This window comes from Anticarsia gemmatalis, chromosome 5, assembly GCF_050436995.1.
Source record: "Anticarsia gemmatalis isolate Benzon Research Colony breed Stoneville strain chromosome 5, ilAntGemm2 primary, whole genome shotgun sequence".
In the NCBI taxonomy this organism is placed as follows: Eukaryota; Metazoa; Arthropoda; class Insecta; order Lepidoptera; family Erebidae; genus Anticarsia; species Anticarsia gemmatalis.
Window position 1 is genome coordinate 11,877,327 of NC_134749.1, and position 25,094 is coordinate 11,902,420.

At 35.2% G+C, this 25,094-nt stretch overlaps 2 protein-coding genes across 2 annotated transcripts in view; one reads left to right on the top strand and one right to left on the bottom strand.

Moving 5' to 3' along the window:
• Positions 1-114: 114 nt before the first annotated feature.
• On the bottom strand, positions 115-17,508 carry Pdss2 (Decaprenyl diphosphate synthase subunit 2). Its single transcript, XM_076114810.1, has 7 exons — positions 16,900-17,508; positions 13,951-14,082; positions 10,474-10,662; positions 7,163-7,299; positions 3,701-3,861; positions 2,595-2,786; positions 115-2,040 (listed from the first exon to the last, which is right to left on the bottom strand). Exons 1-7 carry the CDS (start codon positions 17,211-17,213, stop codon positions 1,879-1,881), a joined length of 1,287 nt encoding a protein of 428 aa, XP_075970925.1. The 5' UTR covers positions 17,214-17,508; the 3' UTR covers positions 115-1,878.
• A 915-nt stretch (positions 17,509-18,423) lies between these two features.
• Positions 18,424-25,094, top strand: part of LOC142973196 (uncharacterized) — a 62,840-nt gene continuing 56,169 nt past the window's right edge. The window contains exons 1-3 of the mRNA XM_076114811.1: positions 18,424-18,636; positions 22,102-22,211; positions 23,205-23,335. Coding sequence (XP_075970926.1) covers positions 22,104-22,211; positions 23,205-23,335 — 239 coding nt within the window. The 5' untranslated portion in view covers positions 18,424-18,636; positions 22,102-22,103. The remainder of the gene's footprint in view (positions 18,637-22,101; positions 22,212-23,204; positions 23,336-25,094) is intronic.

Genomic DNA, 25,094 nt, shown 5'->3' on the forward strand with positions numbered 1-25,094 from the left:
ATCTTACAATTAAAATTAATGGAACAAAAAAGGTAATTAGGATCGGTTCACTTAGTAAATAGTTACACAGAATTGAAAGTCTCCTTTTATGAGCCGGTAAATAAAATACAATAGTATGTAATCAAAAGTTATATTCAAAGTATAAAATTACAAATTAAGTACAGTTGCAATATTACCCTGATTCTAGTTCTTCTTCAACATTTTACATTATTATGATGTTATAATAATCATATAAAATATTTTTTACAAAAGCTCTGATGGATTTTACAAGCTTTGAAAATGAGCTTTTACAAAAATCTTTAAAAATACATTTTAATTACATAATACTATAAGTATCTCCTTTACATAATATAATATTTTTTTGAAATAATTATATTTATTTCATAAGGTACATTTTCAGGAGCCTAATAACCCCTTAATATAAAAAATACACATAAAATACATTTACGTAATTAATACTTAGTATAAAATCTTTGTATACTTACTTTGTTTTCACTTGGTAACTCTGCATATTTTAGTACAAGTTCACAAAATAAACGGTAATATTTTACAAAAATGGTTGCACACAATTTCTTATCTAAATATACAAATTTCGTTTCGTTTGAATTGAAACTTAAAGCTGTACTTTTTTAATACTTTATTATAATGGAATCTTAACTTTCCAAACGTTTGAGGAATAGTGTAAAGATATACTTAGTTTGAGTACATTAATTTTGTGGAAGCACTTACTAATCAATTTCCTTATAAACTTAACTAGGTTACGTCTATTGAGTCATATTCAATTGGAATGATTATGAATTCATGGAATGTTATTAAGTAGAGATTCAGTTTTTAACCTACTCACTAAGCAATGGACGGATGCGTTTCATTACAAGTATGTAATGTTTATAGTAGAACTAGTTGACCCGCGCAACTTCGCTTGCGTCACATAAGAGAGAATGGGTCATCATTTTCATCGTTTTTGTAACATTTTTTACTGGTATTCTATGGATATATAGCCTATAGCCTTCCTCGATAAATGGGCTATCTAACACTTAAAGATTTTTTCAAACCGGACCAAGAGTTCCTGAGATTAGCGCGTTCAAACAAACAAACAAACAGTTGAGTTTTATAATATTAGTATAAATTATATATATGCTGAATTTACAGTATTATATTAGGTATATTACAGAAGTAGCTTTCCCTAGCCTGTTAGAGCCAATCTGACTCAGACCAAAAGATATGTTATTCTATATGCAATGCTATACATAAAGAAGGTTGACAGTCAATATATATCCCTTCCCTAGTTTAATGCGAGGCAAATCATAATAAATAGGCATTATCACAAGTGATTTGGTTGTTATTTTAAAACAACCAATCAATGATTTATTTTAACGACATTCATTATGATAAGGATTCGTCCCACGTGCATACAAGAAAAATAATCAATTTGCTTTAAGTAAGAGTGATCCTAAATGGGCTAAGGAATACCTAATTCTATAAAAAATACCTTTCCGTTAAATCTTATATGGACCTTTCCTTTTATGCTTTGACAAAACCGATACAATAGCAAAATTCAGTAGTAATGACTGACATAAAAAATGAAAAACTACCAAAACTCCTAAATCCACAAGTTGTGATAGAATACATCATACTTACAAAATGACCGACAAAACCGTTGACTACTTTAGTCTGAATTTTTAAATATAGGTTTTAACAATTTTCAGCAGAACAGTCTAAAATACACTTTATTTAATGTTGACGTATAGCAACAGTGGGTTTGAAGATTTTGTTCAAAGGCATCTGGTACCCCAATTTAGATCTATTAGTTTTAAACTACTAACAACTTTATTAACCCTACTACTAACTACAAACTACAGCTACACTACAATACTTATCTCAAAGATGTTCATGGTGCATAGCCACGATGATGTTAGCGAGCGCCGTCCTGGCGTCACAGTTGGGGAACGAGTCCAACACTTGCACTGCGCAGGCGATGTGCTCGCGTTGTAGCTGCTTCGTCTGCTCTAGACCGTCGCCTTCTAACACTGCTTTGTATAACTGGAAGAAAAGAATGATGTTAGAATAGGCATTGTTTTAAGGTAAGAGCAAATACTATCTAACACTTAGTGCCATGGGATATAGCTTTTTAGCTGATTGGGGCTCTAAGACCAGGTTATAGCTCTACCAGGTTGGTCCAATGTATTGTCGAAGATATAAAAGACCCAATGGCTTTTAAATTGATTTAAAATGAGTCCCGTTACTAGGTACTAACTGTTTGGGAGCTCTTTAAAACTTATCATAAAAATAACTACAAAAAGTTTTTGTCGTTCACGGAAAATACGTGAAAGAGACAATTAACTTATTTTAGACGATAAGAATATTTGGTATATTTCACTACCTATTATCGGTAAGACTTCGTCGCAGTATTTGTAGCTGTTGGCACATCAGTTTTACCATAAACTAGGAGGAGAGAGGAGGTTTTATTTTTGCGAGGCAAAACTGGTTCTTTTAATCTTTTTGGTTTTAATAGCCTGGAGAGGGTCACATACCCCAGTGCCTCATGGCTCCGCCCGTGTGTGCCCAAAATAGATAAAAGTGTAGTAGGTACTCACAGCATGATAGTCAACATCATGAACACTCTTGCGTCCAGCCTCAATGTACTCGTAGAGCTCCGGCCTGGCTTCCAGCGTGAAGGCCAGTGGCGCCCCCACCAGGGAGAAGCTGGCCGGCTCGGGGCCCGTGAACGCCTCCAGGTCTAAGAACGCCTGCCACGCTAGGGCCAAGTGACAACCGAATAGATAACCCTGGAAAATAAAAAAATATATACTTATATGAACCGCCTTGCAGAACTTAATTTCCTTTTGCAGCAGTATAGGGGATGATCAATAAAAATAACGATGTGTTGCTTGTCTTTTTGCTATATCTTTGCAAAGTCTCATCAAGAACGTTTAGTTGTTTAGCAGTAGAAGTGGGACGGACAGACTTATGATGTAAAATTATAGATGGTGTGGAGCATAGACGTTGCGAATAAATGAGTTGTTTTGATAACACTTCACTTACATATATTACGAAAAGAATAAAGTACATGTACAGTATATGTATTGCAACAATTGAACGGTAATTCGGGTCATTATCCATTTTTGGTCATTTAGGTCTTTATGTCATTTAAAAATCGTAACACATGTTACAACACGTAATCGTCTTTGATGTTATTTAAATTACAGAATGTATTGTAGGTTACACAGCAAATCCTTTTGGGATGAAATCTTTATGCTAACCAATTTTTCCCTAGTTTTAACCAATTACTCTGGGAAAAATTGGTTGCTGCTATCCTATCAGTAAAAAAGTTACAGTCTGCCAAAGGACATACTACTGTGTGTCTTCTGGACGACTCTGTACCATTACAAAGTATTCTAACAATCTTTGCTAAATTTCGACAATCTCTTACATTTTGTCACTAGCTGACCCGCGCAACTTCGCTTGCGTCACTTATTAAGAGAGACTGGATCAAAATTTTCCCCGTTTTTGTAACATTTTTCGTTATTACTCCGCTCCTAATAGGCGTAGCGTGATGTTATTATAGCCTATAGCCTTCCTCGATAAATGGGCTAACTAACACTGAAAGAATTTTTCAAATCGGACCAGTAGTTCCTGAGATTAGCGCGTTCAAACAAACAAACAAACTCTTCAGCTTTATAATATTAGTATAGATTCATACCTGTGTCTGCAACTGCGAGTTGTGTCCAGCTAGTTTGAGGGCAGCAGAACAGCTCTTGCCGAGCAGAGCGCCAGCCGCTAGCACATGACGAGCGGCCCACTCACGACCGGCTGAACCGATCACTCCTGCCATCGGGAGAGGGTCTATGATACAGTCCCATTCTGGAAACGAGAAAAATGACGTTTAGCTAGAATCTGCTTTGGTGATGATGATCTTCCGGAAGGATATTTGGTAGTCATATCAAACTAGTTATTATAGTGACGATCGCGACGGTGTGTATACAATATGCTGGTAGATTTTATATTCTTGTATTTTTATAGCCCAGCACGACAGCAGACCGACGTGGTCAGTAAGAATTTAGCATAGATGCAACGTATTTTTGCGACACAGAGATTTATGGGTTGCCAATAGGCTAACTTTCAAATTAATTACAGAAATAGACTATAAGGACAAAAGTGGGGTCCTTTTTTTTTTTTTTTTTTTTTTTTTTTTTTTTTTTTTTTTTTTTTCGTCAGGAAAATGCATTACTGCATGTCCCGCTCCAGGGAGGAAGCGGGGGTCTGTCGGGCTCTCCCGCCGGCTAGGCGTTCCGGCTTTAAATTTGGGCATACCGACTAAAAACCTGACGGTGTTCCTTCAATAGTCACCATAAAGTGGCCAGGACACGGTACCTCCAATTGGATACTTCTGTATAAATAGGAGGAACTATTTTCTTAGATTTTTTAAACATAGACAATAGGCATGTTCTATTGTTATCTGGGAAAGCTCTCATTCTCCCAAAACATATCTAGATTTATCTGTAAATTAAACCAGGAACTTCTACACAGTAGTGACATTGAGTAACAGGCAACTATAATAACCATATATTAAGAAGTTACGATCTAAAAGTCATGATGAAAATGAAAGTGCACGGAAACTTGAGAAGTCAAGCTCGCCTTCAACGGTAACCGGAATACGAGTGACATTCGACTCAGAGAAAATGTATGAAACTGACGCCAAGCCGCCGACTGTTCCGGATCATGACGTGGTACAATTACGTTATAGTCACGTTTATCGATGATATTTAATAACATATCACATTTCTGTATGAATAAAGCCGTCATTATTGAGGAAATTCTTTGGTTCCTCAATATACAAGATTTTAAATTTTCAGTTGAGGATTAATTTACGTCTGTATTAATCGTAATTGATGTGCTATCCATTTTTCGATTATTGACATTATCGATTTCGATCGATTTGTGTTATTTCCCATACGAAATGGTTATTAAAATCATTTTTTAGGCACATGTTTGATTGGGACAATTTCAGAAGGGTCCATATTTTCAACAATGGATCCCATTGCACTCAAAGAAAAGATTTTTTGGCTGCGCAGTAAAAGAACGCAAGAGGCCTTCATAGAGAATAGTCTCCAAAAAGTTTACTATCGATTGTAATCGATTTGTAAATCGACACCTTTGCTTAAAGTAAACCCAGAATTAAAATATGACGTCAACACGGAACCGAAATTGAAAGTCGCACAAAGTAGTTGGAAAACGTATGTATATGTACGTCAAATGTTCCCATTCTGCAGCTATCAGTCGATCACGCGCCGCATTGAGGGTACAGACACAATTCTTTGTGTGTCGAGCGATGCTCCGTGCATACTAATTGAAGGTATTGGTCCTGAACCGCCTAGGAATGCGGGTTTTGAACTCATTGTTTTGTGCTAGGTCGTGATTTGATTTTTATAGAGGTATTGGAAATACAAAGGAATGATATAGTTTAAGAATATGTATGGCTCTCTATGGAAATAAACACGGTGCTATTTTGGAAAACCAAAATGAAGAGATGGTTCCAATATTCAGGGAAAGGAAGAAAAATTACTTAGTACTAATTTCTGGTAAAATGTTGTGTTAGAAGTAATAGAAGTAAAATAAGGGCTAAATTAATTTCGAGGGTATATCAAAATTATAATATTTAAGTATACTTTCATGCAAAATGAACTTGATAGAGCCAAAAAAGTGTCACAAATAATGTACGTTTCACAGATTCAAGTTTCTTCAAGGTTTATTCAAAGTTGTAGTCATCATAAGCTACTTCAAAGTTGCAACAGATGAAACAGTAGCTTCATCTGCAAGTACCTGAATGACCTTTCCAGCTTTCCAACTTTTACTTTCTCGTCATGTAAATACGTGTGGGACGTTCTAAACATTTCTAGCGCTTTATATTCCATTGTAATCTGGGAAAGCGTTGAGCTGATTTTCTTAGAATTTCCATATTAGATCCGTAATCTTGGTTTAATTATTATCTAGCAAATAAGCTTCTTATACTTCGAACATGCTTTATCGCGCTTGGCGTATCAAAGCTATTCAGGATAGTATCTAAATCTAGTCATATACCTTCAATGGAATTGATAAATACTATCTTTACTCCGGCGGGAAGTTAACCGTTTTTAATAAGGGTTCCTCCCGATAACTTAACTTTAAAATGAAGTACAGCCGAAGCGTTCGGGAAACATCAGATGCCGATGTTAATCGTACTACTCGTTCCATATCAACAAGTGCTTTCGGCTCAATACAGGTCAAAAGTCTCCTCCATTTTACACTTTAGCAAACTAAATTAGTTTGACTATCGTAACATTGACATTAATGTAGGTATCCTAGATCTCTATTTTGTACACTTTCAAAAATTTCTACCAATACAATCAATATTGACACTAACACGTAGCAAAGTAAAAAGTATCACTTCATACAGTTACTACCAAACATTCGGTATCCGTCTTCTATTCTAACACGTTCAGCACATAGTACCTTCATCGACTATGTCATGTATCGTGCAAACAGCTACACCTACGTTTGTTCATCTAAGTATATTTACTATTCGTAATTAGTACGCGCAAATATTCTCCGTACGAACCGGTATTGTGGAGGTTTGGTAATTACTGCGTCCGATTTGGTGAATTGTCGATAATAGTTTTGGTCAACTTTACGGTTTTACTTTACAGTGTGAAAACTGGTAAGCTACTTTTGACTTCTAATGCAAAATTACTCGATGTTTATACAGATGAGTCTTGGGTGCAGTAGCACAATTCTCTACAGTCGGTGCTGTCGAGTATCGAGAATTTGACATTTAAAATGTACTGTCAAATAGTTCCTACGGAGGCCGGTAGAGGCGCTAAACAGATTTTCGTGTAACATTTCTCAACAGCTAGCCTGTCGTCGGTAATCAATCGTTGTAGAAAATCGGGCTAAAGGAGATTTGACATCTTCGTACGTCTATCATTATCAATATGTAGTTATTATTCCTCTGTCTCTCACTACTTGCTAAAATTTTCAATACAATTAGTGTGCTCTCCTAACTTTTAGAAAGACTAAATGTCAACCCTCGCCTGTCAAACGAAAGTGAGAGAAAAACCATAGTCGAAATAGAAAAAAGTATGTAATAATTTTCCATATTTTCAAGTAGTACGTGTGTATCAGTTACCTGTAGCAGGCTGTCTTTCTTCTTTCGGTAGTGGTCGTGAAGGCAATGGGTTGTTCTGTTCGTCTCTTTCTCCAAGAAACTCTGCTTCAGCAAGGTCACGAACAGCTGATGACATAAGCTCTACCAGTTCTTGGTTTCTGGGGAAACAAAGTGATACTGTTGAGCATTTCGTTTTGGTAATTCCTTGAAAATTGAAAATCTTCTGAGAGCGATCGTAGCACATTGGAACCTCTTGGTGTAGATCGAGCTATTATTACTAAGCGTCATCGGTACATAATAATATTTAACTTTCAACTTAATTTATCATTAACATTTAATTTGATCGTAAATTCTTAATTTTTGATGAAACGCTACTTAAACACTACTACTTAACAGTGCTATAAAGTACTTAGTAGTACTAGTAGTATTTCCATATTTTCACACCTTAGCAATAATTATAAGCAAATAGCCAGCCATTGTCCGCAGAAACATACATTACAATAATGGTGATAATTTGTGTAAACGCACATTTAGTCGCGTGCTTACATTATGTACTTGATTTGACATGTCTTGGTGTTTCAACACCTGGGTCAATGGGTCACGTGAGATGTTAATGGTTTTGTATTAGGTCTTGATAGATTTTGTGATTGAATGTGTTATAAGTAAGGGAGTCATATTGTTGTCTTGAATTATAAAATTTATGGATGTGAATGAGGCAAGGAAATGGATTGTAGCACGTTCTTTAGTCAATGGCAAAACAAAAAATAACATCGTAAAATAAAATTCCCTGCTAATTTTAGAATGATTTATGCCTATTTCATAAGTGTAAGAAGAAGAATAGGAGCACTAAATAAAAACGTCTTATTAATTGTATAATGTCGTCACGGTATCTTATTCTAAGCCTATGATTATGAAATAGCTGTCTTCAAATAATTTACGAAGAAGACAAAGCTGTAGGCAATAGTAGGCACTTCTCAACTAAGTATACAAACAATATTAAAGTTACATAATTTATGTTGAAGTAGATAAACCGGAAATTCCGCTTTCTATAGTTATATGATAGGTTGACATAAACCACGGACACTATCTGTGTCAACCCATAGAGTAACGAAATTTTCATATTCTGTGCTAATACTTCATTCATCGTATGGTTAGTGGTCAACTTGGAGTCAAACTGGACTGGTGTCACAACAACTGGACAGACTTTTTACTTGCCGTGCGAAGAACGGAGACACTCAGTTAGAATAAAACTAAGCGGCCACCCAGACAAGGAATGTCCGCTTCAGAGGTTGCTTAACCCATTGATCGTGTACCAACCAGTAAGCGCAACTAGCTATGAAAACCACTCTGCTACCACTGTTAAGAAACTGTTCTTCACAGCATCCCGAAGGTCACATAAACCACAAAATCCGCAAGTCACCCGTATTACAGAATTCGGCACAACGCTAATAAAAATCTCGTGCTCAGTATACTTTCACTGTTATACCAACGTAATATTACGTAACGCGGGACGTAATGTTAACGCGAACTGGTTTGTGCATCAAACGCATTGCTTGCAGCGTAATGGTCAAGTTTATGTGACCCGGTAACACGGTTGTAAGGCTTTTGAGGTTTTGCGAACGATAACCTGAAAGATTTTGGCAATATGACGTAGGCCTTCATGTAATCCGGTCAACGATTTGCTGGTGTCATTATTTGGATCGAGGTTAAGAAGACTGCCTTTGTTTAGCCCTTGGCTGTCCCACTGCTAGGCAAGAGTCTTCTCTCGAACGAGGGAAAGGACTCCGCGGTGCTGGCCAAGTATGGGTTTGGAACTATTCGATACCTACTTTGCGCCTCTTTATTTTGAAAACGTATCCAATTTTGCCGACCATAATATTAACATGTAATATAAAATTTAATAATCAAGTAAGAAAACTTGAAGTTTACTTAAATGTTATCTAACTTAGTCCGGGGTCAATTCATAGATTTAAAGACTAGTTTTCGAAGATCATGACCTAGTAATAGATTTAGTATCAAATATTTTTTAATTCGACGTAGTAAGGTGATGTAAAATGTTATGGCCAATCTGCATAATCGATATTTGCATTAAAAGTGTGTCAATGTTTATCAATCAAGTGAACTTTATTAATTTCTGTATTGGTCATGGCTTTTTTATGAATCGTAAAACTATTTGACGATGTTTTGAGTGATAGTAGATGGTTAGTTTTAATGGCGTGTAGTTACGACGGCAGTTATACTAATGGTGTATCGTTAGTATGATGGATATTGTAGAGAATTGATTGAGCGGCGGTAAAATAAAAGCCTTAAAAGCTTCATCGTATTATACAGCACTACATATGTATAAACAATACAAAACGTTCACGTTTTTGTATGACCTACAGAATTCAAAACATGAACAGATTATGGGTTAGTTCGTATTTTTACTAAGTACCTCGTGTAATTACTGGAATAAAAATAGCGCTTTTTATAAATTTGTCGAAAGTTAGTGGTAGAAAAATGTCTTTCAGCAGACACCTCTGAAAATATGGAAGTGGGAAGTCAAATTGCAAATAAAAAAATGTTCGATTGAGGCTTCAGAAAGACATCGAGAAAACTAAAGCTTCAAATTCTTCATGTACTACATTTCGCAGCAGTTTAACCCGAAACAACAAATTACATCATTTCACTTATTTTCCCCTTGTATCTCAATTTATGTCATAACCAACCCCTTCTCTTGTTCTAACATGTGTATCTGTGTATGTTATGTATGCGACCCCTCACCTACCTGCTAGATCAAGTGCGATATATTTGCATACATGTCAATGTCGACCGACAGGTTATTTATGCAAATATATTTCAGACATCGATTTTTGATAAAATTATCATCGTATAACAACCGTATAATTCGATTTAAATATAAATCTTGAGTTTCATAACCGAGGAAATAAGGTGTGTCCAAAAAAATACTTTTTAAAACTACGTTATTATTATAATATACATTTGTATACATAATGGTACTTAACATAAGTAGCTTTATTTCTATTTAGGTAATAAATACACTAAGCAGTTGACACTTGCAGAGAAAAATTGCCGTAATTTATCAGACGAATAAAATTGTATATAAAAGTAAACAGTGTACAACAATATTTCAGTAATAGTTTTCATTTCTCGATTTAGCTTATTAAAATCTCTACAAACAGCGTTCGATAGATATCCTATCTCTTACTATTGCTTCCCTAACCGATATCACACCTATCATTGGCCAGTATTCATCTATTGCCGATGATTAAGGTGGCGTCAGGTAGAACAACATTATTCCCTTAAAAAGATGAAGAAACAGAAGAACTTACCTCAAATTAGCCAGTTCAGAACACGAGTTAGCCAGCAGGTAGTCTCCACTGAGCAGTGCGATCTTGTTGCCGAACATCATGTCATCAGGCTCAGCCGCGATCGGCTGGCGGGAGTTCATGTTCACCAGGCCTTTGTGCACCAGGTGAGAGGTGCGGATCATCTCGGTTACTTCTGCTAAGGCGCGTTGGCTGGGGGAAAAGAATAAGTGAGAATTATGGAGATCAAAGATATGTAGAGATGAATATTCAGGCCTCAATATTCCTGAATTACCTTCTTGGGCACATAAGTCCACATGACTTATGCGCCCAAGAAGGTACTTCAGGGAAGAAATAGAAAAAATAGTGGTAGTGTAAAGTGTTGTTTAGGATTGGAATGTTCTTAACGAGACGAGAATCTGTAAGATCCTTAATAATTCTTCCTCAGTGGTATGAAGAATACTCCTATGTGGGAATTTGAAATCACTGTTTACTTTATAACCATCCAAAAATTCTATAACTCAACTTGACTGTAAGTTACTTGTTTACGTAGTGTCACAATTAGTGTTCAAAAAGGCCTTTGTATTTCAGGCTCACAAAGACTTCCTATGCGGTCTGATGCGCACAAAAGTCTACTATCAATTATGTCTTGCGGTTCAAAGACATTATTTCGCAACCTATAGAAAACGAAGATTCATTGTTTGAGCGCTCATAGGGTCATCTTCACCATACAAATCCTCTCACTTTCTTTGTTAATAGTTGAAGTGTCAAAACGCAGTACCTTTCTGGTTTGATAGAAAGTAGGTAACGGCATTCTTGTCCCGATTCTATGCCCATGTGAATACGCAGCACGGCATCACTATAATTTATACGAATCGAATGTTCGGCAGCCTACTGACCAGTTCCATGCCGTTACTAGCATACGTGATGATAAAAGGAAGAAATAACAATAATGCTATACTATAAAAAAAGAAAATAGTTGCAGCTCTATGAGTTCATTTGTAAGATACTTTGCATAGTTAATGAAAAGAAATGGAAATCCTAAAACCATTCAGGATTTGCAATATTTTTTTCTTGTCAGAAACAGGAAATTGCATGCGATTGCAACCTCAACATTTTTTAATTAATTGCGGAACTCATCAATCATACAGTGCGTCTTAAGGAGGTTTATGGATAGTTACTGACCGATGACCCCAAGAGGAAGTTAAGTAGTAAGTTGTAGCACTTTCCAACCTTCGACCGAACGATGCCCTTTCGATAATTTGTGCTGCAATTTGTAAAGGTACATGGAAGCCTATTAGCATGACATTTATGACTATCTGATGAATTAATTTAAAGGAGTGGTGTTGGTGTTTATTATCATTTTATTTCGTATTATTTTTGCGGATTCCGACTCTGTGTGTTCAATGCTTGAGACTATGAAGTTTCGCTAAAATCGTACTTAGTTACTGTTATTCAAAATTTAAATGTCAAATAAACACAAGACATAAAACAAAAAAAAATGGAGTCCTTGAATAAATAAGCAACTATTTACTGCAGTTTAGGCGAGGAAAGGCTGCAAAAAAACACCTACTGCGCAAAAAAGTGTCACACAAAATTTCTTAAAAATATAAACTGTGCTTTAAAATTTTGATGTTAAAATCAAAATCAAAATCAAATCATTTATTCATTTAGGTCAAATATTGACACTTATGATAGTCGTTACAATTACTGAATCTACCACTAGCTCGGAAAGGGGGTAGAGCCTTATGAGAAGAGCTAGCGAGAAACTCACGGCCACTCTTTTAAATCGCCAAAAGTTTTACAATGTGGTTGATACAATAATTGATCATGCGAGGAGCTGCCAACAATCAGCGATATAGACTAAACGTCAATTAAGTTAAATTAATATAGCTAGGTTATTTATTAGTCTCTGATCATACCGTATGTTGGGAGCACCTACTAGCATGTGATAATAAGAATATGGGCAGCAAGTGAGCACACTGGTTGTAAACATTATAAAAGAAAAAAAAGTGACAGTTTTATGAATAACATCAAATTGTACGTAACATCACCTATTTGCATCATTAATTGCCCATATTTTACAATATTAGACCTACTGCTACTGAGTTTATACAATTTATAGCAAAGTTCCCTAATTTCAAAGAATCCTAATCAAGCGAGCGACTAATCCCAAGAGCTATTGTCGTTTAGATACTCATCAATTCTGTAATAAGCTTTCCTAACGAGATGTTCCTTAACAGCAACTTTGAATTTTGGCAGGGGTAAATCCATGATGTGCTTGGGAAGCTTGTTGAAGAAACGAATGCCGAGACCTACAAACGAATTGTGTACCTTGTGTAAACGATGATGGGGACCTACTAATTTGTGTCTGTTTCTAGTGTTATAATTGTGTCTATCGCTATTTGTTGCGAAAGTCCCTAAATTTTGTTTTATATACAACAAGTTTGCAAGCACATACTGTGATGACACCGTCAGTATCCCTATCTGCCCAAAAAGCTCTCTCAAGGAGTCTCGCGCTCCTAAACTATAAATTGCACGGATAGCTCTTTTTTGAAGGACAAAAATAACATCTATATCAGCAGCCTTACCCCACAGTAATATACCGTAAGACATGACGCTGTGAAAATAACTAAAGTAAACCAGTCTTGCCGCATCCACACCAGCAAACTGTCTTACTTTTCTGATTGCGTACGCGGCGGAGCTGAGTCTCCCCGAGAGATGCGCTATCTGAGTGCCCCATTGGAGCTTGCTATCCAGACTGATACCTAAAAAAGTTGCCGAATCTACCAAATCGATAGTTTGCCCATTTACGACTATGTTAGTACCTGAATTCCTCGCGTTGGGCATAGTGAACCTAATGCACTTAGTTTTGTTAGAATTTAATAACAGATTATTACAAGTGAACCAGTTGTGGACCTGTTCAAGAATACTATTGATATCAATAAAACAAGACTTCGAACGATCTACTTTAAAAATGAGTGAAGTGTCACATGTGGTAATCAACTGTTCACCGGTCACGCCTATGTATTAAGAAATAATTGTGAAACGAATGTAAGCTTTGAATGAGTGTCAAAACTGTAAATCAATAATAAACCTTGGATTTTAAAATTGCAAATGAAATTGAATAGGTGTCTTTATTAAATCATATTTGAAATGTTGCCGGGCCTTTAAAATTAGTATAAATTGCTTATTCATTAGAAGCAAACGATTATATTATGGTTCTTGGGAAACTTTAATGCCTTTTTTTACAATAGTAAATCACAACCTGTGATCTAGAGTGAACTTTACAAAATCGAATACTGATACGACAGCAAAATTTGAAGTAATACTTTGAAAAACATAGCCTTTCACCCGTCCAAGTGTTAGATACAAACAACACAAGTTTTACATAACTTAGGTACTGTGTATGGAATCGGTTATATAGTACGCTGTACAGAAATATTATTGAAAGGTCTCTTTACTTTTAACATTAAATTATTATCATAGTCTTTCACCTACCTGTGCAAAACACCTGCAGCTTTGTCCTGTTCCATGTCAGGTATCTCGGGGCTGTGACCGGCTGCTTTGGACACCAGAAGCACGATGAGACCCCACGCTTGCATGTTGTTCTTGCCATTGTAGATAAGATTCCTGTGTAAAAAAAAATATTTCAGAAAGAGTTGAAAACACAACTTAGTTTAAGATGAAAATGAATAAATGAATGATATGAAGCAATTGAAGAATGTAGATCATAGTGTCAGTCTCTGGTAACTGTCTAGCGCACAAATTGTTTGTTATTTAATTGTCTTTTACTTTGAAAAAAACCGTAGGTGCTTATTCATAAGTTACACTTGCCCTAGATTTCATGATAAGGGAAGAAATCAATAGGAGCCGTTTCGGTGCCTATGTCTAAGTCTGGATTTCAAGTTGTCAATTTCACTGAAAAGCATAAGACTAATTCAAAATGGACGAACCCAAGAGTACCTAGTTTAATGTATAATTCCATTAGGTTTATTGTTCTTACGTGATTTTAATAGATGCAAACATTATCGTAACAGAAGCAACGGCGCGTGATAGTCGTGATACACGAAATCTCGTAAAATAATGAATGTTCCTTCTAAATGTAGCTACATTATACTTCTAAACGATTATAATATCACATACAGAGATCATGAAGTAATTGACTGTAGTTACGTTGTTTCAACGCACATTTGGACCATGACAATTTGGTTACGTAAATGCGTACTTTAGAAACAAAAGTTAACCTTTTTCCTACATTTTTCCATAAAAATAATGTGTTTGCTGAAAACTAAGATTAGCAAAAAGTTTACCCTTGCTTCGATATTTTTCAGGCGTCATTGGATACACAATGTTAATTAGATTTTTGCCTTTCTTGAACCTGTAGTCAGTCATAACATTCTTGAGGACTTCATGAATCTATCATAATGCTACCTTATTTCTATTAAACATGATTTAGATGCTCAGCAACTCCACCACCTGAGCTTGCATTAATAATATTAGCACATATTGCAGGCAGAATTTTAGAGAAGTACTTTGCCTTTTTATAGTACCTAATCGCATTCTGCAGCAACCGCAGTGATTAGGATTGCCAATAAATTCGCCTGCGCACTATCTCGTTCCTTTTCTAACACATGTGGAAAGGAACTGGTTTGATCAGCTCGTGTCCTTATAAATCCTGTTCAGCGTAAAAACGGGTTCTTAGAGAATTTGACGAAAATAAGGTTTGTTGCAAAATATTTGATATATTTTAAAATGAATGATAATAAACTTAGTTGGGACGGGTAAAATTTCAGAACTACCGAACCGATCCTGGTAATTCCTTCACTTACAGGTACCGATTTCTCGTTTTCCATTACTAATAATCGAAGGATTATCTCGCGGATGTAAACTTGTAATTTTATATTTCTGGTACGTATATAGACCTTCAAGATACGCCTATAACTGTAACGACCGGAATACTAATTAATTGCGCTAGTATTATCGATGATGTGCAGTGTTGTAATCAAGTAAGTACGTATGTAGCAGTTACCTGTGCACGCGATTCTTACGATATCAAACGTAATCCAAGTAATTACAAGGATTTAGTCTAGTTTTCCTTTATTTACAATTTTTCCGTTATTCTCATGTATTTGTTGAGCGAACTGGGTTAGCAGATTCAATTTAAGTACTTAGGCAGGTAATTGAACCGTAAAATATACGAAAATTCTGTTCATTTTCAGTTTATCAGTAAAATTATTTTACGTTAATTCTTTGATTTTTCAAAGTTATTTTTACTCTAGCTGCAGCAAAACAATTGCAACCCAAATTTTATTAACTGGTGTGAATTTTGAACATTTCTACCGGATATTAAAGTTTTATAATGTCTGTTTTTAGACTCCTAAATCGTACTATGTCAATGCCTTAGCATATTGCTTTATTCAAGACGTGTTAAAAATAAAAGTTATTCATACCAGAAATGTATTCTTGTATAAGCGTCTTGTGGGGACATTATAAATATTGAAAATGTACCCACAATAAAACAAGGCTTTCGGGGAAGAACTGAACTGGGCTGGTAAGAAATTGCTGTACATAATTGTCATCGTGAACTTGGATTAATGATAACAGGTAAAATAGTTGTAAATGGACCATAAACAGAAAAAGAAAAATATATACATAGATTCAAGTAACGCTTAAAGCGGGGAATTCACACGACAGAGATGTCCACTGAAAAGTCTGCAGATCAAATCACAACAGATCAGGCATATCTGCTGCGGTGCCCATGGGCAGGTCTGCCGGATCTCGCAACGGTAGCATTCGCGATGTTTGCAAGTGAAGGACTGAACGTCGCGTTTATTGTATTTTTGCAAACTCAGGTCAGACGTTTGAAATCCTAAAACTTTTTAGTGTTTAAGACATTTTTTTGCCCATTTCGCCTTTTAGCACTTCTCTGTTTACTAACTGAACTTTCGATTCGTGAGTATTTTTAAACCCACATTAGATTTATCGTTTGTATAAATCTTTATGGTTCTACTAGGTAAATGGGAAGATAATGACATAGTGAAGAGTGAATTTGTTCTAAAAAGCACACGAAAATATAGAATGTTGTAGTGTTAATAAAACTTTATTGTTATTGCTCAAAATGTATACATTCGTATCGTGTAAGGTAATTAAATTTAAATACGTGTAATTAATATTTTTCAAGTGAAAATTGTACATTAGAAAGCCTTAGTTCTGTGGATTTCAGTGTTAATTTTTATTGTATGGCTTTGCCTTCGCAAGCGGCAGCCACCTATAACAGTTTTAACCTTTTTTACTAAAATATTTTTCCAATATTGTTCGTGTAAACAATCCGGCTTCAGTAACATACGTAATTAAGTACAATTGGTCTAAATTATATCGAGGAAGTAGGTACGTTCCTTACAACTACTGTTTAATTAATGTAAACATACAAGTAATGATTGCACTTACTTCGCAGTTTTCAGCAGAGGATGGTTGCTGCCGACTAATTTGCGTAGGTGAAGCGCTACGTTGGCTATTTCGTCGCTCAATACCCATCGCAGACTCAGGAAGGAGGTGGGATATCCTACGATCTTCTCCGCCTCGCTCACAGCTCTGTTCCAATCTGGCTTCGAGTTATGTTGTGCAACACTTGCTCGTTGCGTGCTACATGTGTTCACTTCCCTCGTAGTACAAGGTCCCCAAAGTTTCGAAACCAACGCACTAGATGACTGAACTTTCACCAAATCGCTCCTCACAACACAGTATAAACGGCTCAAACTCATTTTACTAGCTAACCCCGACAAATTAGGAGTACCAATGAGTACGCAACGCGAATTTCGAAAGCGCGAAAGTGATTATTTGTTTAGCAAACACTTGAACAGGACGAAATCACAATATTTTTGTCTAAAAATATTTTTAATCACGATGCGATATCACAATAAAATAATTTAAGAACTCTCTTTTGAAACTTTCTTACAAAATTTCTAATTCTATGCCTAAATTGCATAAAATAGATTTATTTCGTAAATAATTTGTAAGAGAATTACAAACGTCCAATTGTTTCGCGCGTAAATGATTGACTGACCGAATGAAGAATGAAATCTGCAAGGCAAGTTCGCATTCTGAATGATTTGATGATTCGTCGTACATAAGGTCGGGTTCATACTTTCCAATTAAAATACTTTAACATTCAATTGTTCATGTAACGGCTTCACGTACAACTTAATAACACAATTGATAAGTAAGTACTAGTTCTATCGCACTGAAATATCTATAAATTAATAATTATGAACCAACGTCAAGACCGCAAATCCAGGAATACTGAATTACAAAAATCTTAACTTAACCCGTTAATTGCGTAATAAATAAGTGCATTTATAACAGAAAATAGTTAATTGTACATAAGACTTATTAATTTAATACCCGCTCATTACTCAAGTATTCGAATTTCAATGCATACGTCCAGCTAAGTAAAGATCAGTTATGTGCAGGCGTGCAGCTCTACATTTACCGAAGTAGGTAGGTACAAGATTATGGTAAAAATCCTTCCTATGAAATAGATTAAGATACTGTTGTATGTACTTTGTGTTCAGTAAAAATAATTTCACCCAGGCTGATTTTACCGTAAAATTAAAGACTTTAAGAGTTATTCTAATTTAATAATATGTGAAACAATATTTTTTTGTCGATTTATAGCAAAACGCACCCTGTTTCTAATTAAAAAATGTTTATTAACAAGGTCATCAATCTATTTTCATGTCAATGTTATTGTAAAGTTGGTAAGTAAACATACAGATTTATCGAATATATTAAATTTATTTCAATTAAAAACTTTCGTGTAATCTCGCCTTATTTTTGGTGGCAACTCCGCACACTATTCTTTATCCAATCAGATTAAACGACCAATCACAGCAGCTCCTTGTTTATTTCATTCATTCTTCTCCGCACAATAGTCAGTTCGTTCAATAACTACGAACCGGTCTCGTTCATCTCCTTCACTCAGTCACTCGCGTGCTGCCGGGTATCGTAGTCGTCTGTAGAGCGGTCACTACGTTCTGCCGGTATATTTTCAGTGTTCCAGTTATTCTTATAATTCTCAGTACTGCACAACTGTTGTTATTTGATAACAATTGTGTGTTAAAGTGAGAACGTTACGTTGTGGTGTAGGCGACAAAGGTTTATTTAATTTACCGAACGTACTTTGAGGTAAGGGGTTTTTGTTGCATTCTCAAGAATATTTTCACGGGCTATGTCTGGCATGTCTTTCGCGAGCTATTACTACTCCACGTGTAATGCGTACGTGGTGAAAAATACATCTTATCTTAGAGTCAGAAATTTATACATGAACTCAATCACATACTTGTCTAGTCCAAAAAATATTTACCTTTAATTTTAGCTGTCTATGTAATATTAATATAACGGGTTTCATTTAATTTCCTGTTACTGGCTAGAGATGCAGCGCGTAATTCATCTGAAAATATAAAATAATAGTCTGTGTGCACTAACTGCGTACATGCTCGATAAACTACGTTCAATTTCTGTAAACTGTGACGAAAATACGTTTGTGTACACCATAAAAGTTCCTTTGCTTTTGTATTGTTGTCAATCTATACAGATTAATAACTTTTAGTTACAATATTTTCCGATCATTGTGTAGTTAATCTCACGTTCATCTTACTGACTCCAAACTTCCGAGTAAGTATCTTGCAATAGAACAAATATAAAATTAAATTAACGTATTCTCACCGAAAAATCGGATGAAAATAAACCAGTGATTAGAATTCATCTTCACGGTCAATGATCTACCATCTGGTTCATTGAATCAAAGACACGTTTTTTTTTTTTCTCGCGAACCGGCTTTTGTGTGGCGCCAGCATTGATCACAATCTAAAAATGACGTCTCGAATACCCGTTCGTATTAAAAATAATAACAGCTGACTGATGGTGATTTAAATATTCAGAAGTCAGGCTGTTCTAATGAATATAATGAGTATTTATAGTTGATTCTTATGTGTTTTTAATTATTTATTTTTATAAAAGAAGAATTTATATATGGTCTGATTTTTATATCTTTAGACACCTACTCCTCTCCAAGTGAGAGATAATGTTGATATTAATAGATTCTTATACATAGGTATGTCATGCAATATTATTTTTTAGTAAAACCTATCGAAATTTATCCTGGGATTAAGTTATCTGAGATAGGAATAGTTGACTTAAGACAAAGAGGATAGATAACCGAGTCTTGTCTTATATTTATGACATTAAAAACACTATATTTATGTAATACAATAATGATTATTGCAGTCATTAACACACTATCAGACATGGATTCTTAACCCTTTGGCCTACCAAGCATGTTTTCCTGCTTTGATAACCAATATGTTTTATTTCTGTAACCCAATAAAACCCTTTTATTTAGTATATAATATATACATGAATTATTTAAAAAGCATTTAGATAGGTATGTAGAAAAAAATATTATTTAGTTACCTATCTATTTTAACATATTCACTTTGCTACAGTCTTTACTGTTTATATTTCTTTTACTAAAAAGTAATTATTGTACAAACTCATTCTTTTTCATATCTAGTAATTTCAAATACTTCACCCTGTTCTTAAAATTCCTGAAAAGGTACCTATCCATTGAAACATAGGTACATAGACTACACTATAATAATAATGATTAAATTATTTACAAACCTTGGTTATGAAAAGTAAATCCTTTTACTAGGCAGAGTGATTTAATTTGTCCTTCACCTTATTACTCATTATATTTTTAATCCTACCATTCAAATGATTAAGATAAGACCTGCATGTCTGTCTGCCGTAAATTAAAAAGATTTTATCAAATCATTGTTTGTGAACTGATAATGCACTTAAATATTAATTATTGACATTGACATTATCGTAATTGCTTTATTTCCAAGTTTATGTAATTGTGATGAAATTTTGCTGTCAAATTTTTATACTTTCCCCAAATTACTAGAGAGATCTACATAGTTCTATGTTTATGTACTCTGACATGTCCTTTTTTCTGAGCCAGTACTATCCTGCTGCTGAGTATAGGCTTCATTCATAATTCTTCCAAAAGAAATATTGCTATAATATTTTCTAGAATCTATGGTCTTAAAGTTTTTATAGGTAGGTGAAACCTAAATACACAGTTTTTCAAATAAATCACTAACTATTTTGGGTAGTTAAAAGTTAAATTTAATATTTGGGGGAAAAAGACACATAAAATCAACCAAGTCCTAGAAAAAAGTAATCAATGCAAGTAAAAGTTTTCCATCATGCTAAAATATTTGATATGCATGATTTATCATTGTCAGTTATGTGTGCAGTATGATTTGAGTGCTCGCTGCTGCTCACCTTGACGGAATTGAATGAGGGGACGCCGAAATTTTATGGCTTCGCAAATTTGACGTGTTGCTAACCCTCTTTTGTTGCTAGAGGATTTACTTTGTGACTGTTACTGAGATACTGTAATAGTATTAAGTAATTGATTTTCAAACCAAATTTTGCAGTTACTAAATGCAGACAGGTTATTCACGATGCATAACTTTAAGAAAAAACAGAAACAACTAGGAATTTCGCTTAAAAATAAAAAAACACGATTTTTATTATTTTTAACTACACCTACTGTTAAACTATAAAAGCTCTTCCTATAATAGTATCGCGTTTCCATGTCCCATTCTTTCTGTAGACTCGTTTCCGTTACTCCCAAACTAAAAAGAACATCCAACAAGTTTATTGAAATAACAATAGTTATAACAATACACCAGTAGTTGATAAAAACCCTGATAATTTTTACCGCAAGTTGTCACGAATCTCGACCCCACGTCAGCGAGAACGCGGACAAAGTCCAACAATATTTTTAACAACTTTATATCGCGATTATTTTTAGTACTAACTAGCTGACCCGCGCAACTTCGCTTGCGTCCAATTAGAGAGACTGGGTGAAATTTTTCCCCGTTTTTGTAACAATTTTAACTGGTACTTTGCTCCTTTTGGTTGTAGCGATAGCGCGATGATATATAGCCTATGTCCTTTCTCGGGTATCAAAATATCTCTATACCAAATTTCATGCAAATTGGTTCAGTAGTTTAGGCGTGATTGAGTAGCAGACAGACAGACAGACAGACAGTTACTTTCGCATTTATAATATTAGTATGGATGTCGATGAACTTGGTTTCTAGGACAAGGCGAAATAGTTTACATGAACCTCGTAGGTTATGGGACCATGTGGTTTGCACGCTATGAGCTAATGAGTGGCTTATCGGTCAGTTCGGTTTATCAAAAATGGTATTTCAGTGTGTAGGAAGTATCTTGTAATTTAATTTAGGTACTATGCATTTTTTTCTGTGTAGGTACCTATACGGTAAAAGAAAATTGACAGCTTAATATGAATCACTTTTCGAGATTAATATTGGTCTGTTCACATCAAGCTAAACTATCTCGAATAATTTGAAACGCAAAGCATCTCCCGCACGTGTAGATTTACTTGTATCGTCCAAACGTCAACCACACGATATAAACGACACGACCGTTTCCAAACTTTTGGGCCAGTCACATAGTCTCAACTAAAAAAATATTTTTCTTCTATTATACTGCCCAATTTTAATAGCATTCATGGACATATGTGGAGTGTATGTGTATATCGTTGTCCAGGTATGGAGTGGGAAGGGCCGCCCAAGCAAGGCTTGTACGACCCTCAGAACGAGCACGAAGCCTGTGGTGTTGGTTTTGTAGTTGCTATCGACGGGAAACGTACTCATAAAGTAAGTACAACGTACTTTAAATAAATTCTTTACTCGTAATTAATGTAATAATAAGCCTTTAACAAGTTCTTTTTGCGATGCAAATACGTAATGGTCGTGAATCTTATCGTCTCCCATCGTAATTCTTCTGCTAGTATCCTGAGCTTTCTAGATCTTAGTTAGTTTAACATTAACGTATTTTGACCAACATCGAAGTGTGCCCGCAGAATTCAGAAAGTTACATACAATAGTTATTCCATTTATAATTACAACATAATATTAAACTCTTTACTGTTCTAAGGGCATAAGAGCGAAATCACATCAGCTAATATAATTCTTGGCAACAGAAACTGCATCAGAAGAAAAAGTATTGCAATATTCTACATAATTCGAACAAAGTTCCGAAATATGCACTTAATTGTGCTAAAAATAGAAATGTATTAATATCAACCAGGCATTAGATAGCAATTTTTTATCATCGAGATAACAAAACAGCTGTTTCTACACAAAAGCTACCGGCCATTTACTCAGATTAAGATTACAAGGCCAAAAAGGATAAAATACATATAAATATTAGCTAGAATTCTACCATATTAAAATTTATAGTCTTGATTCCATGCCAGACTATATCTCCGTCCATGAAATCACCTAGTTACGGGATGACTGGACTAGATTTCTAGATAGAATTAGTTTTACAATATTAAGGCGTCTATGAAAACTCTTTAAATCCCATTAATCTAATTGTTACAAATGGCTTAATTGAAATATCAGTGTTTGCTTCTCGTCAGTATTATTTTTAAGCGTTACCATTCGGAATTAGAGACAGAATTTTATATTTTTACTTTTGCGTTGCTTTCTTTTGCGGGTTACTCATAGGAAAATATTTGCTGCTACCACAAAACAACTATAACTTACTTAATTAAAACTTAACTTTCTAACACATGGAGCTAAACGGTTTAACAGTAATCTCTCGCATTCAAAAATTTTACACTGAACTGATTTCTCCTGTACCAGATCGTCCGCGATGCCGAGGTCCTCGCAAAACGCATGGAGCACCGCGGTGCTTGCGCGTGCGACAACGACACCGGCGACGGTGCTGGTGTGCTAACTGCCATCCCGCACCAGTTCTACTGCGCTCAGCTTAGGTAAGTCTTTAATAATAACAACCTGAAATATCTCCGAAAACTCCTTCTGAAGCGTTTGTTCATATGTGGTAACGGAAATGTTCTCTTCCTTCAATGTCAGTAATCGGAGGTTTTCGGCCTAACTATTACGATTTTATAAGGGTAGCTCATCGTTAAGTCTAGGGCAAAATGTTTACCTTAGCGACTACATAACAATCTGATTCTGATAAATGGTCCCTCTCTGGCAATCAAACCATTTAATAACCACAGAAAGAACACAGAAATGTGCAAATTATAAAATTCATTTGTTCGATAAAACCGATTTCGATTTACGATCTCTCAATGGCACGAAATCACACGAGTAATCCCGAAGGGCTCACTGCTTATAGTCGAGTCGTAGAAGATCGATGTGGTGTAAATCGATTGCGCGTGCTCGCAACTCGTAAACTAAACACTAATAAACTGTTTCAGTCGCGGAAACATTATAAGAAAATGTATGTAGCTTTGGGTAAACGAGAATAAAACAAAAATATGTAGTTCAAGGCTTTACAATAGTTAACTGCTGGTAAAACATATACAAACATCTGTATAATTATCATAAACTAAGATAGTAATGATAAAGTAATGAATGAACACGCGTCATTAAAAACAGTTTTAAATTTACGGAAGTTAGTAGAATCATGAGATTTATAAAAAATAATTCGGCTACCGTGCCATTTGGCGCGTTGCCAGGAACGAACAATCGCGTCTATAGCCTTACACTTGGCATTGCGCCAGTCGCGGTTAGAAAATCGATACTAGTTGACAAACTGGAGTAGTTTTTCCAGCTTCAGACGTTAAGGGATTAGTTTTAGTGGAGATCTTTTTTGCCGAAGAAGCTTTGGCTCTGACGTCATTTGCGCAACCGTTATGAAACGGGTCACCACTTTTTAGGGCCCGATCTTAACAAAAAGGCCACTTCGCTTCCCACTTCCCATTCTATTCGGAAAGGTTAGGAACCTCGTTTATGTTTAAACCATTTTTTGTTAAGAAATCAGCTCTATTGTGTATTTACTAGCTTTAATAAGGACAAGATGAAGTTGGTCTTCTCGTGAAGCTTTAAACGTTCCTGTCAAATGCCTTTATACCAATTAATTCAATACAAATCGCTTCGTCTGTCTATTCAAACAGTGATTAATATCGTATATACCGTCTCGAATATAGATTCTTCCGAAACTCCATAACATGCGGGTTACTAAACTGGTTGTGTATTCATATATTCTATATAACGGTATATTAAAGCACTTAGTATTAATACAACCTATCTTCGTCTTGTTTGCGACAAGTTCTACTAAGAATTTATATACATTTTCAAGCAAACTATAGTTTCTATAGGTATTCTACTGTTTAATTTACTTAAGTTCTTAGTTAATCGTAGAAATTACTTGTTAACTTGGCCTTATTATGTAGATTACTTTTCTGTTCCTCTGAATATCTTTACGAGTTAAAGTGAGACCCAGTTTCGCCACTCCTGAATAAGTATCGGTTAGGTTATCATTTGGAATTTTAACTGTTGTTTTCATACTTTTCATTTTATCTATTGGGTAGTAAAACTGACCCTTAGTGTGGTGTTGGTAAAACTGTCGTTATCTTGAATATTCTTATACATCATTCTAGATTAGAGTCAGTCTCAGCATCAATCTTCAGAATATAAAAGCATTATATTTTAAAGATTCAGTCAAATATTCCGAGATAGGGGGCGGCTTGAAGTGAATAATTTACAACTGGAAATATTACGTGT

Coding starts and splice junctions, on each gene's coding strand:
- Pdss2 (XM_076114810.1), bottom strand. CDS start 17,213: ATGAGTTTGAGCCGTTTATACTGTGTTGTGAGGAGCGATTTGGTGAAA. Junction 7,300..10,473: donor TCTGAACTGGCTAATTTGAG/GTAAGTTCTTCT, acceptor TTGTTTCCCCAG/AAACCAAGAACTGGTAGAGC. Junction 2,041..2,594: donor ATGATGTTGACTATCATGCT/GTGAGTACCTAC, acceptor CTTTTCTTCCAG/TTATACAAAGCAGTGTTAGA.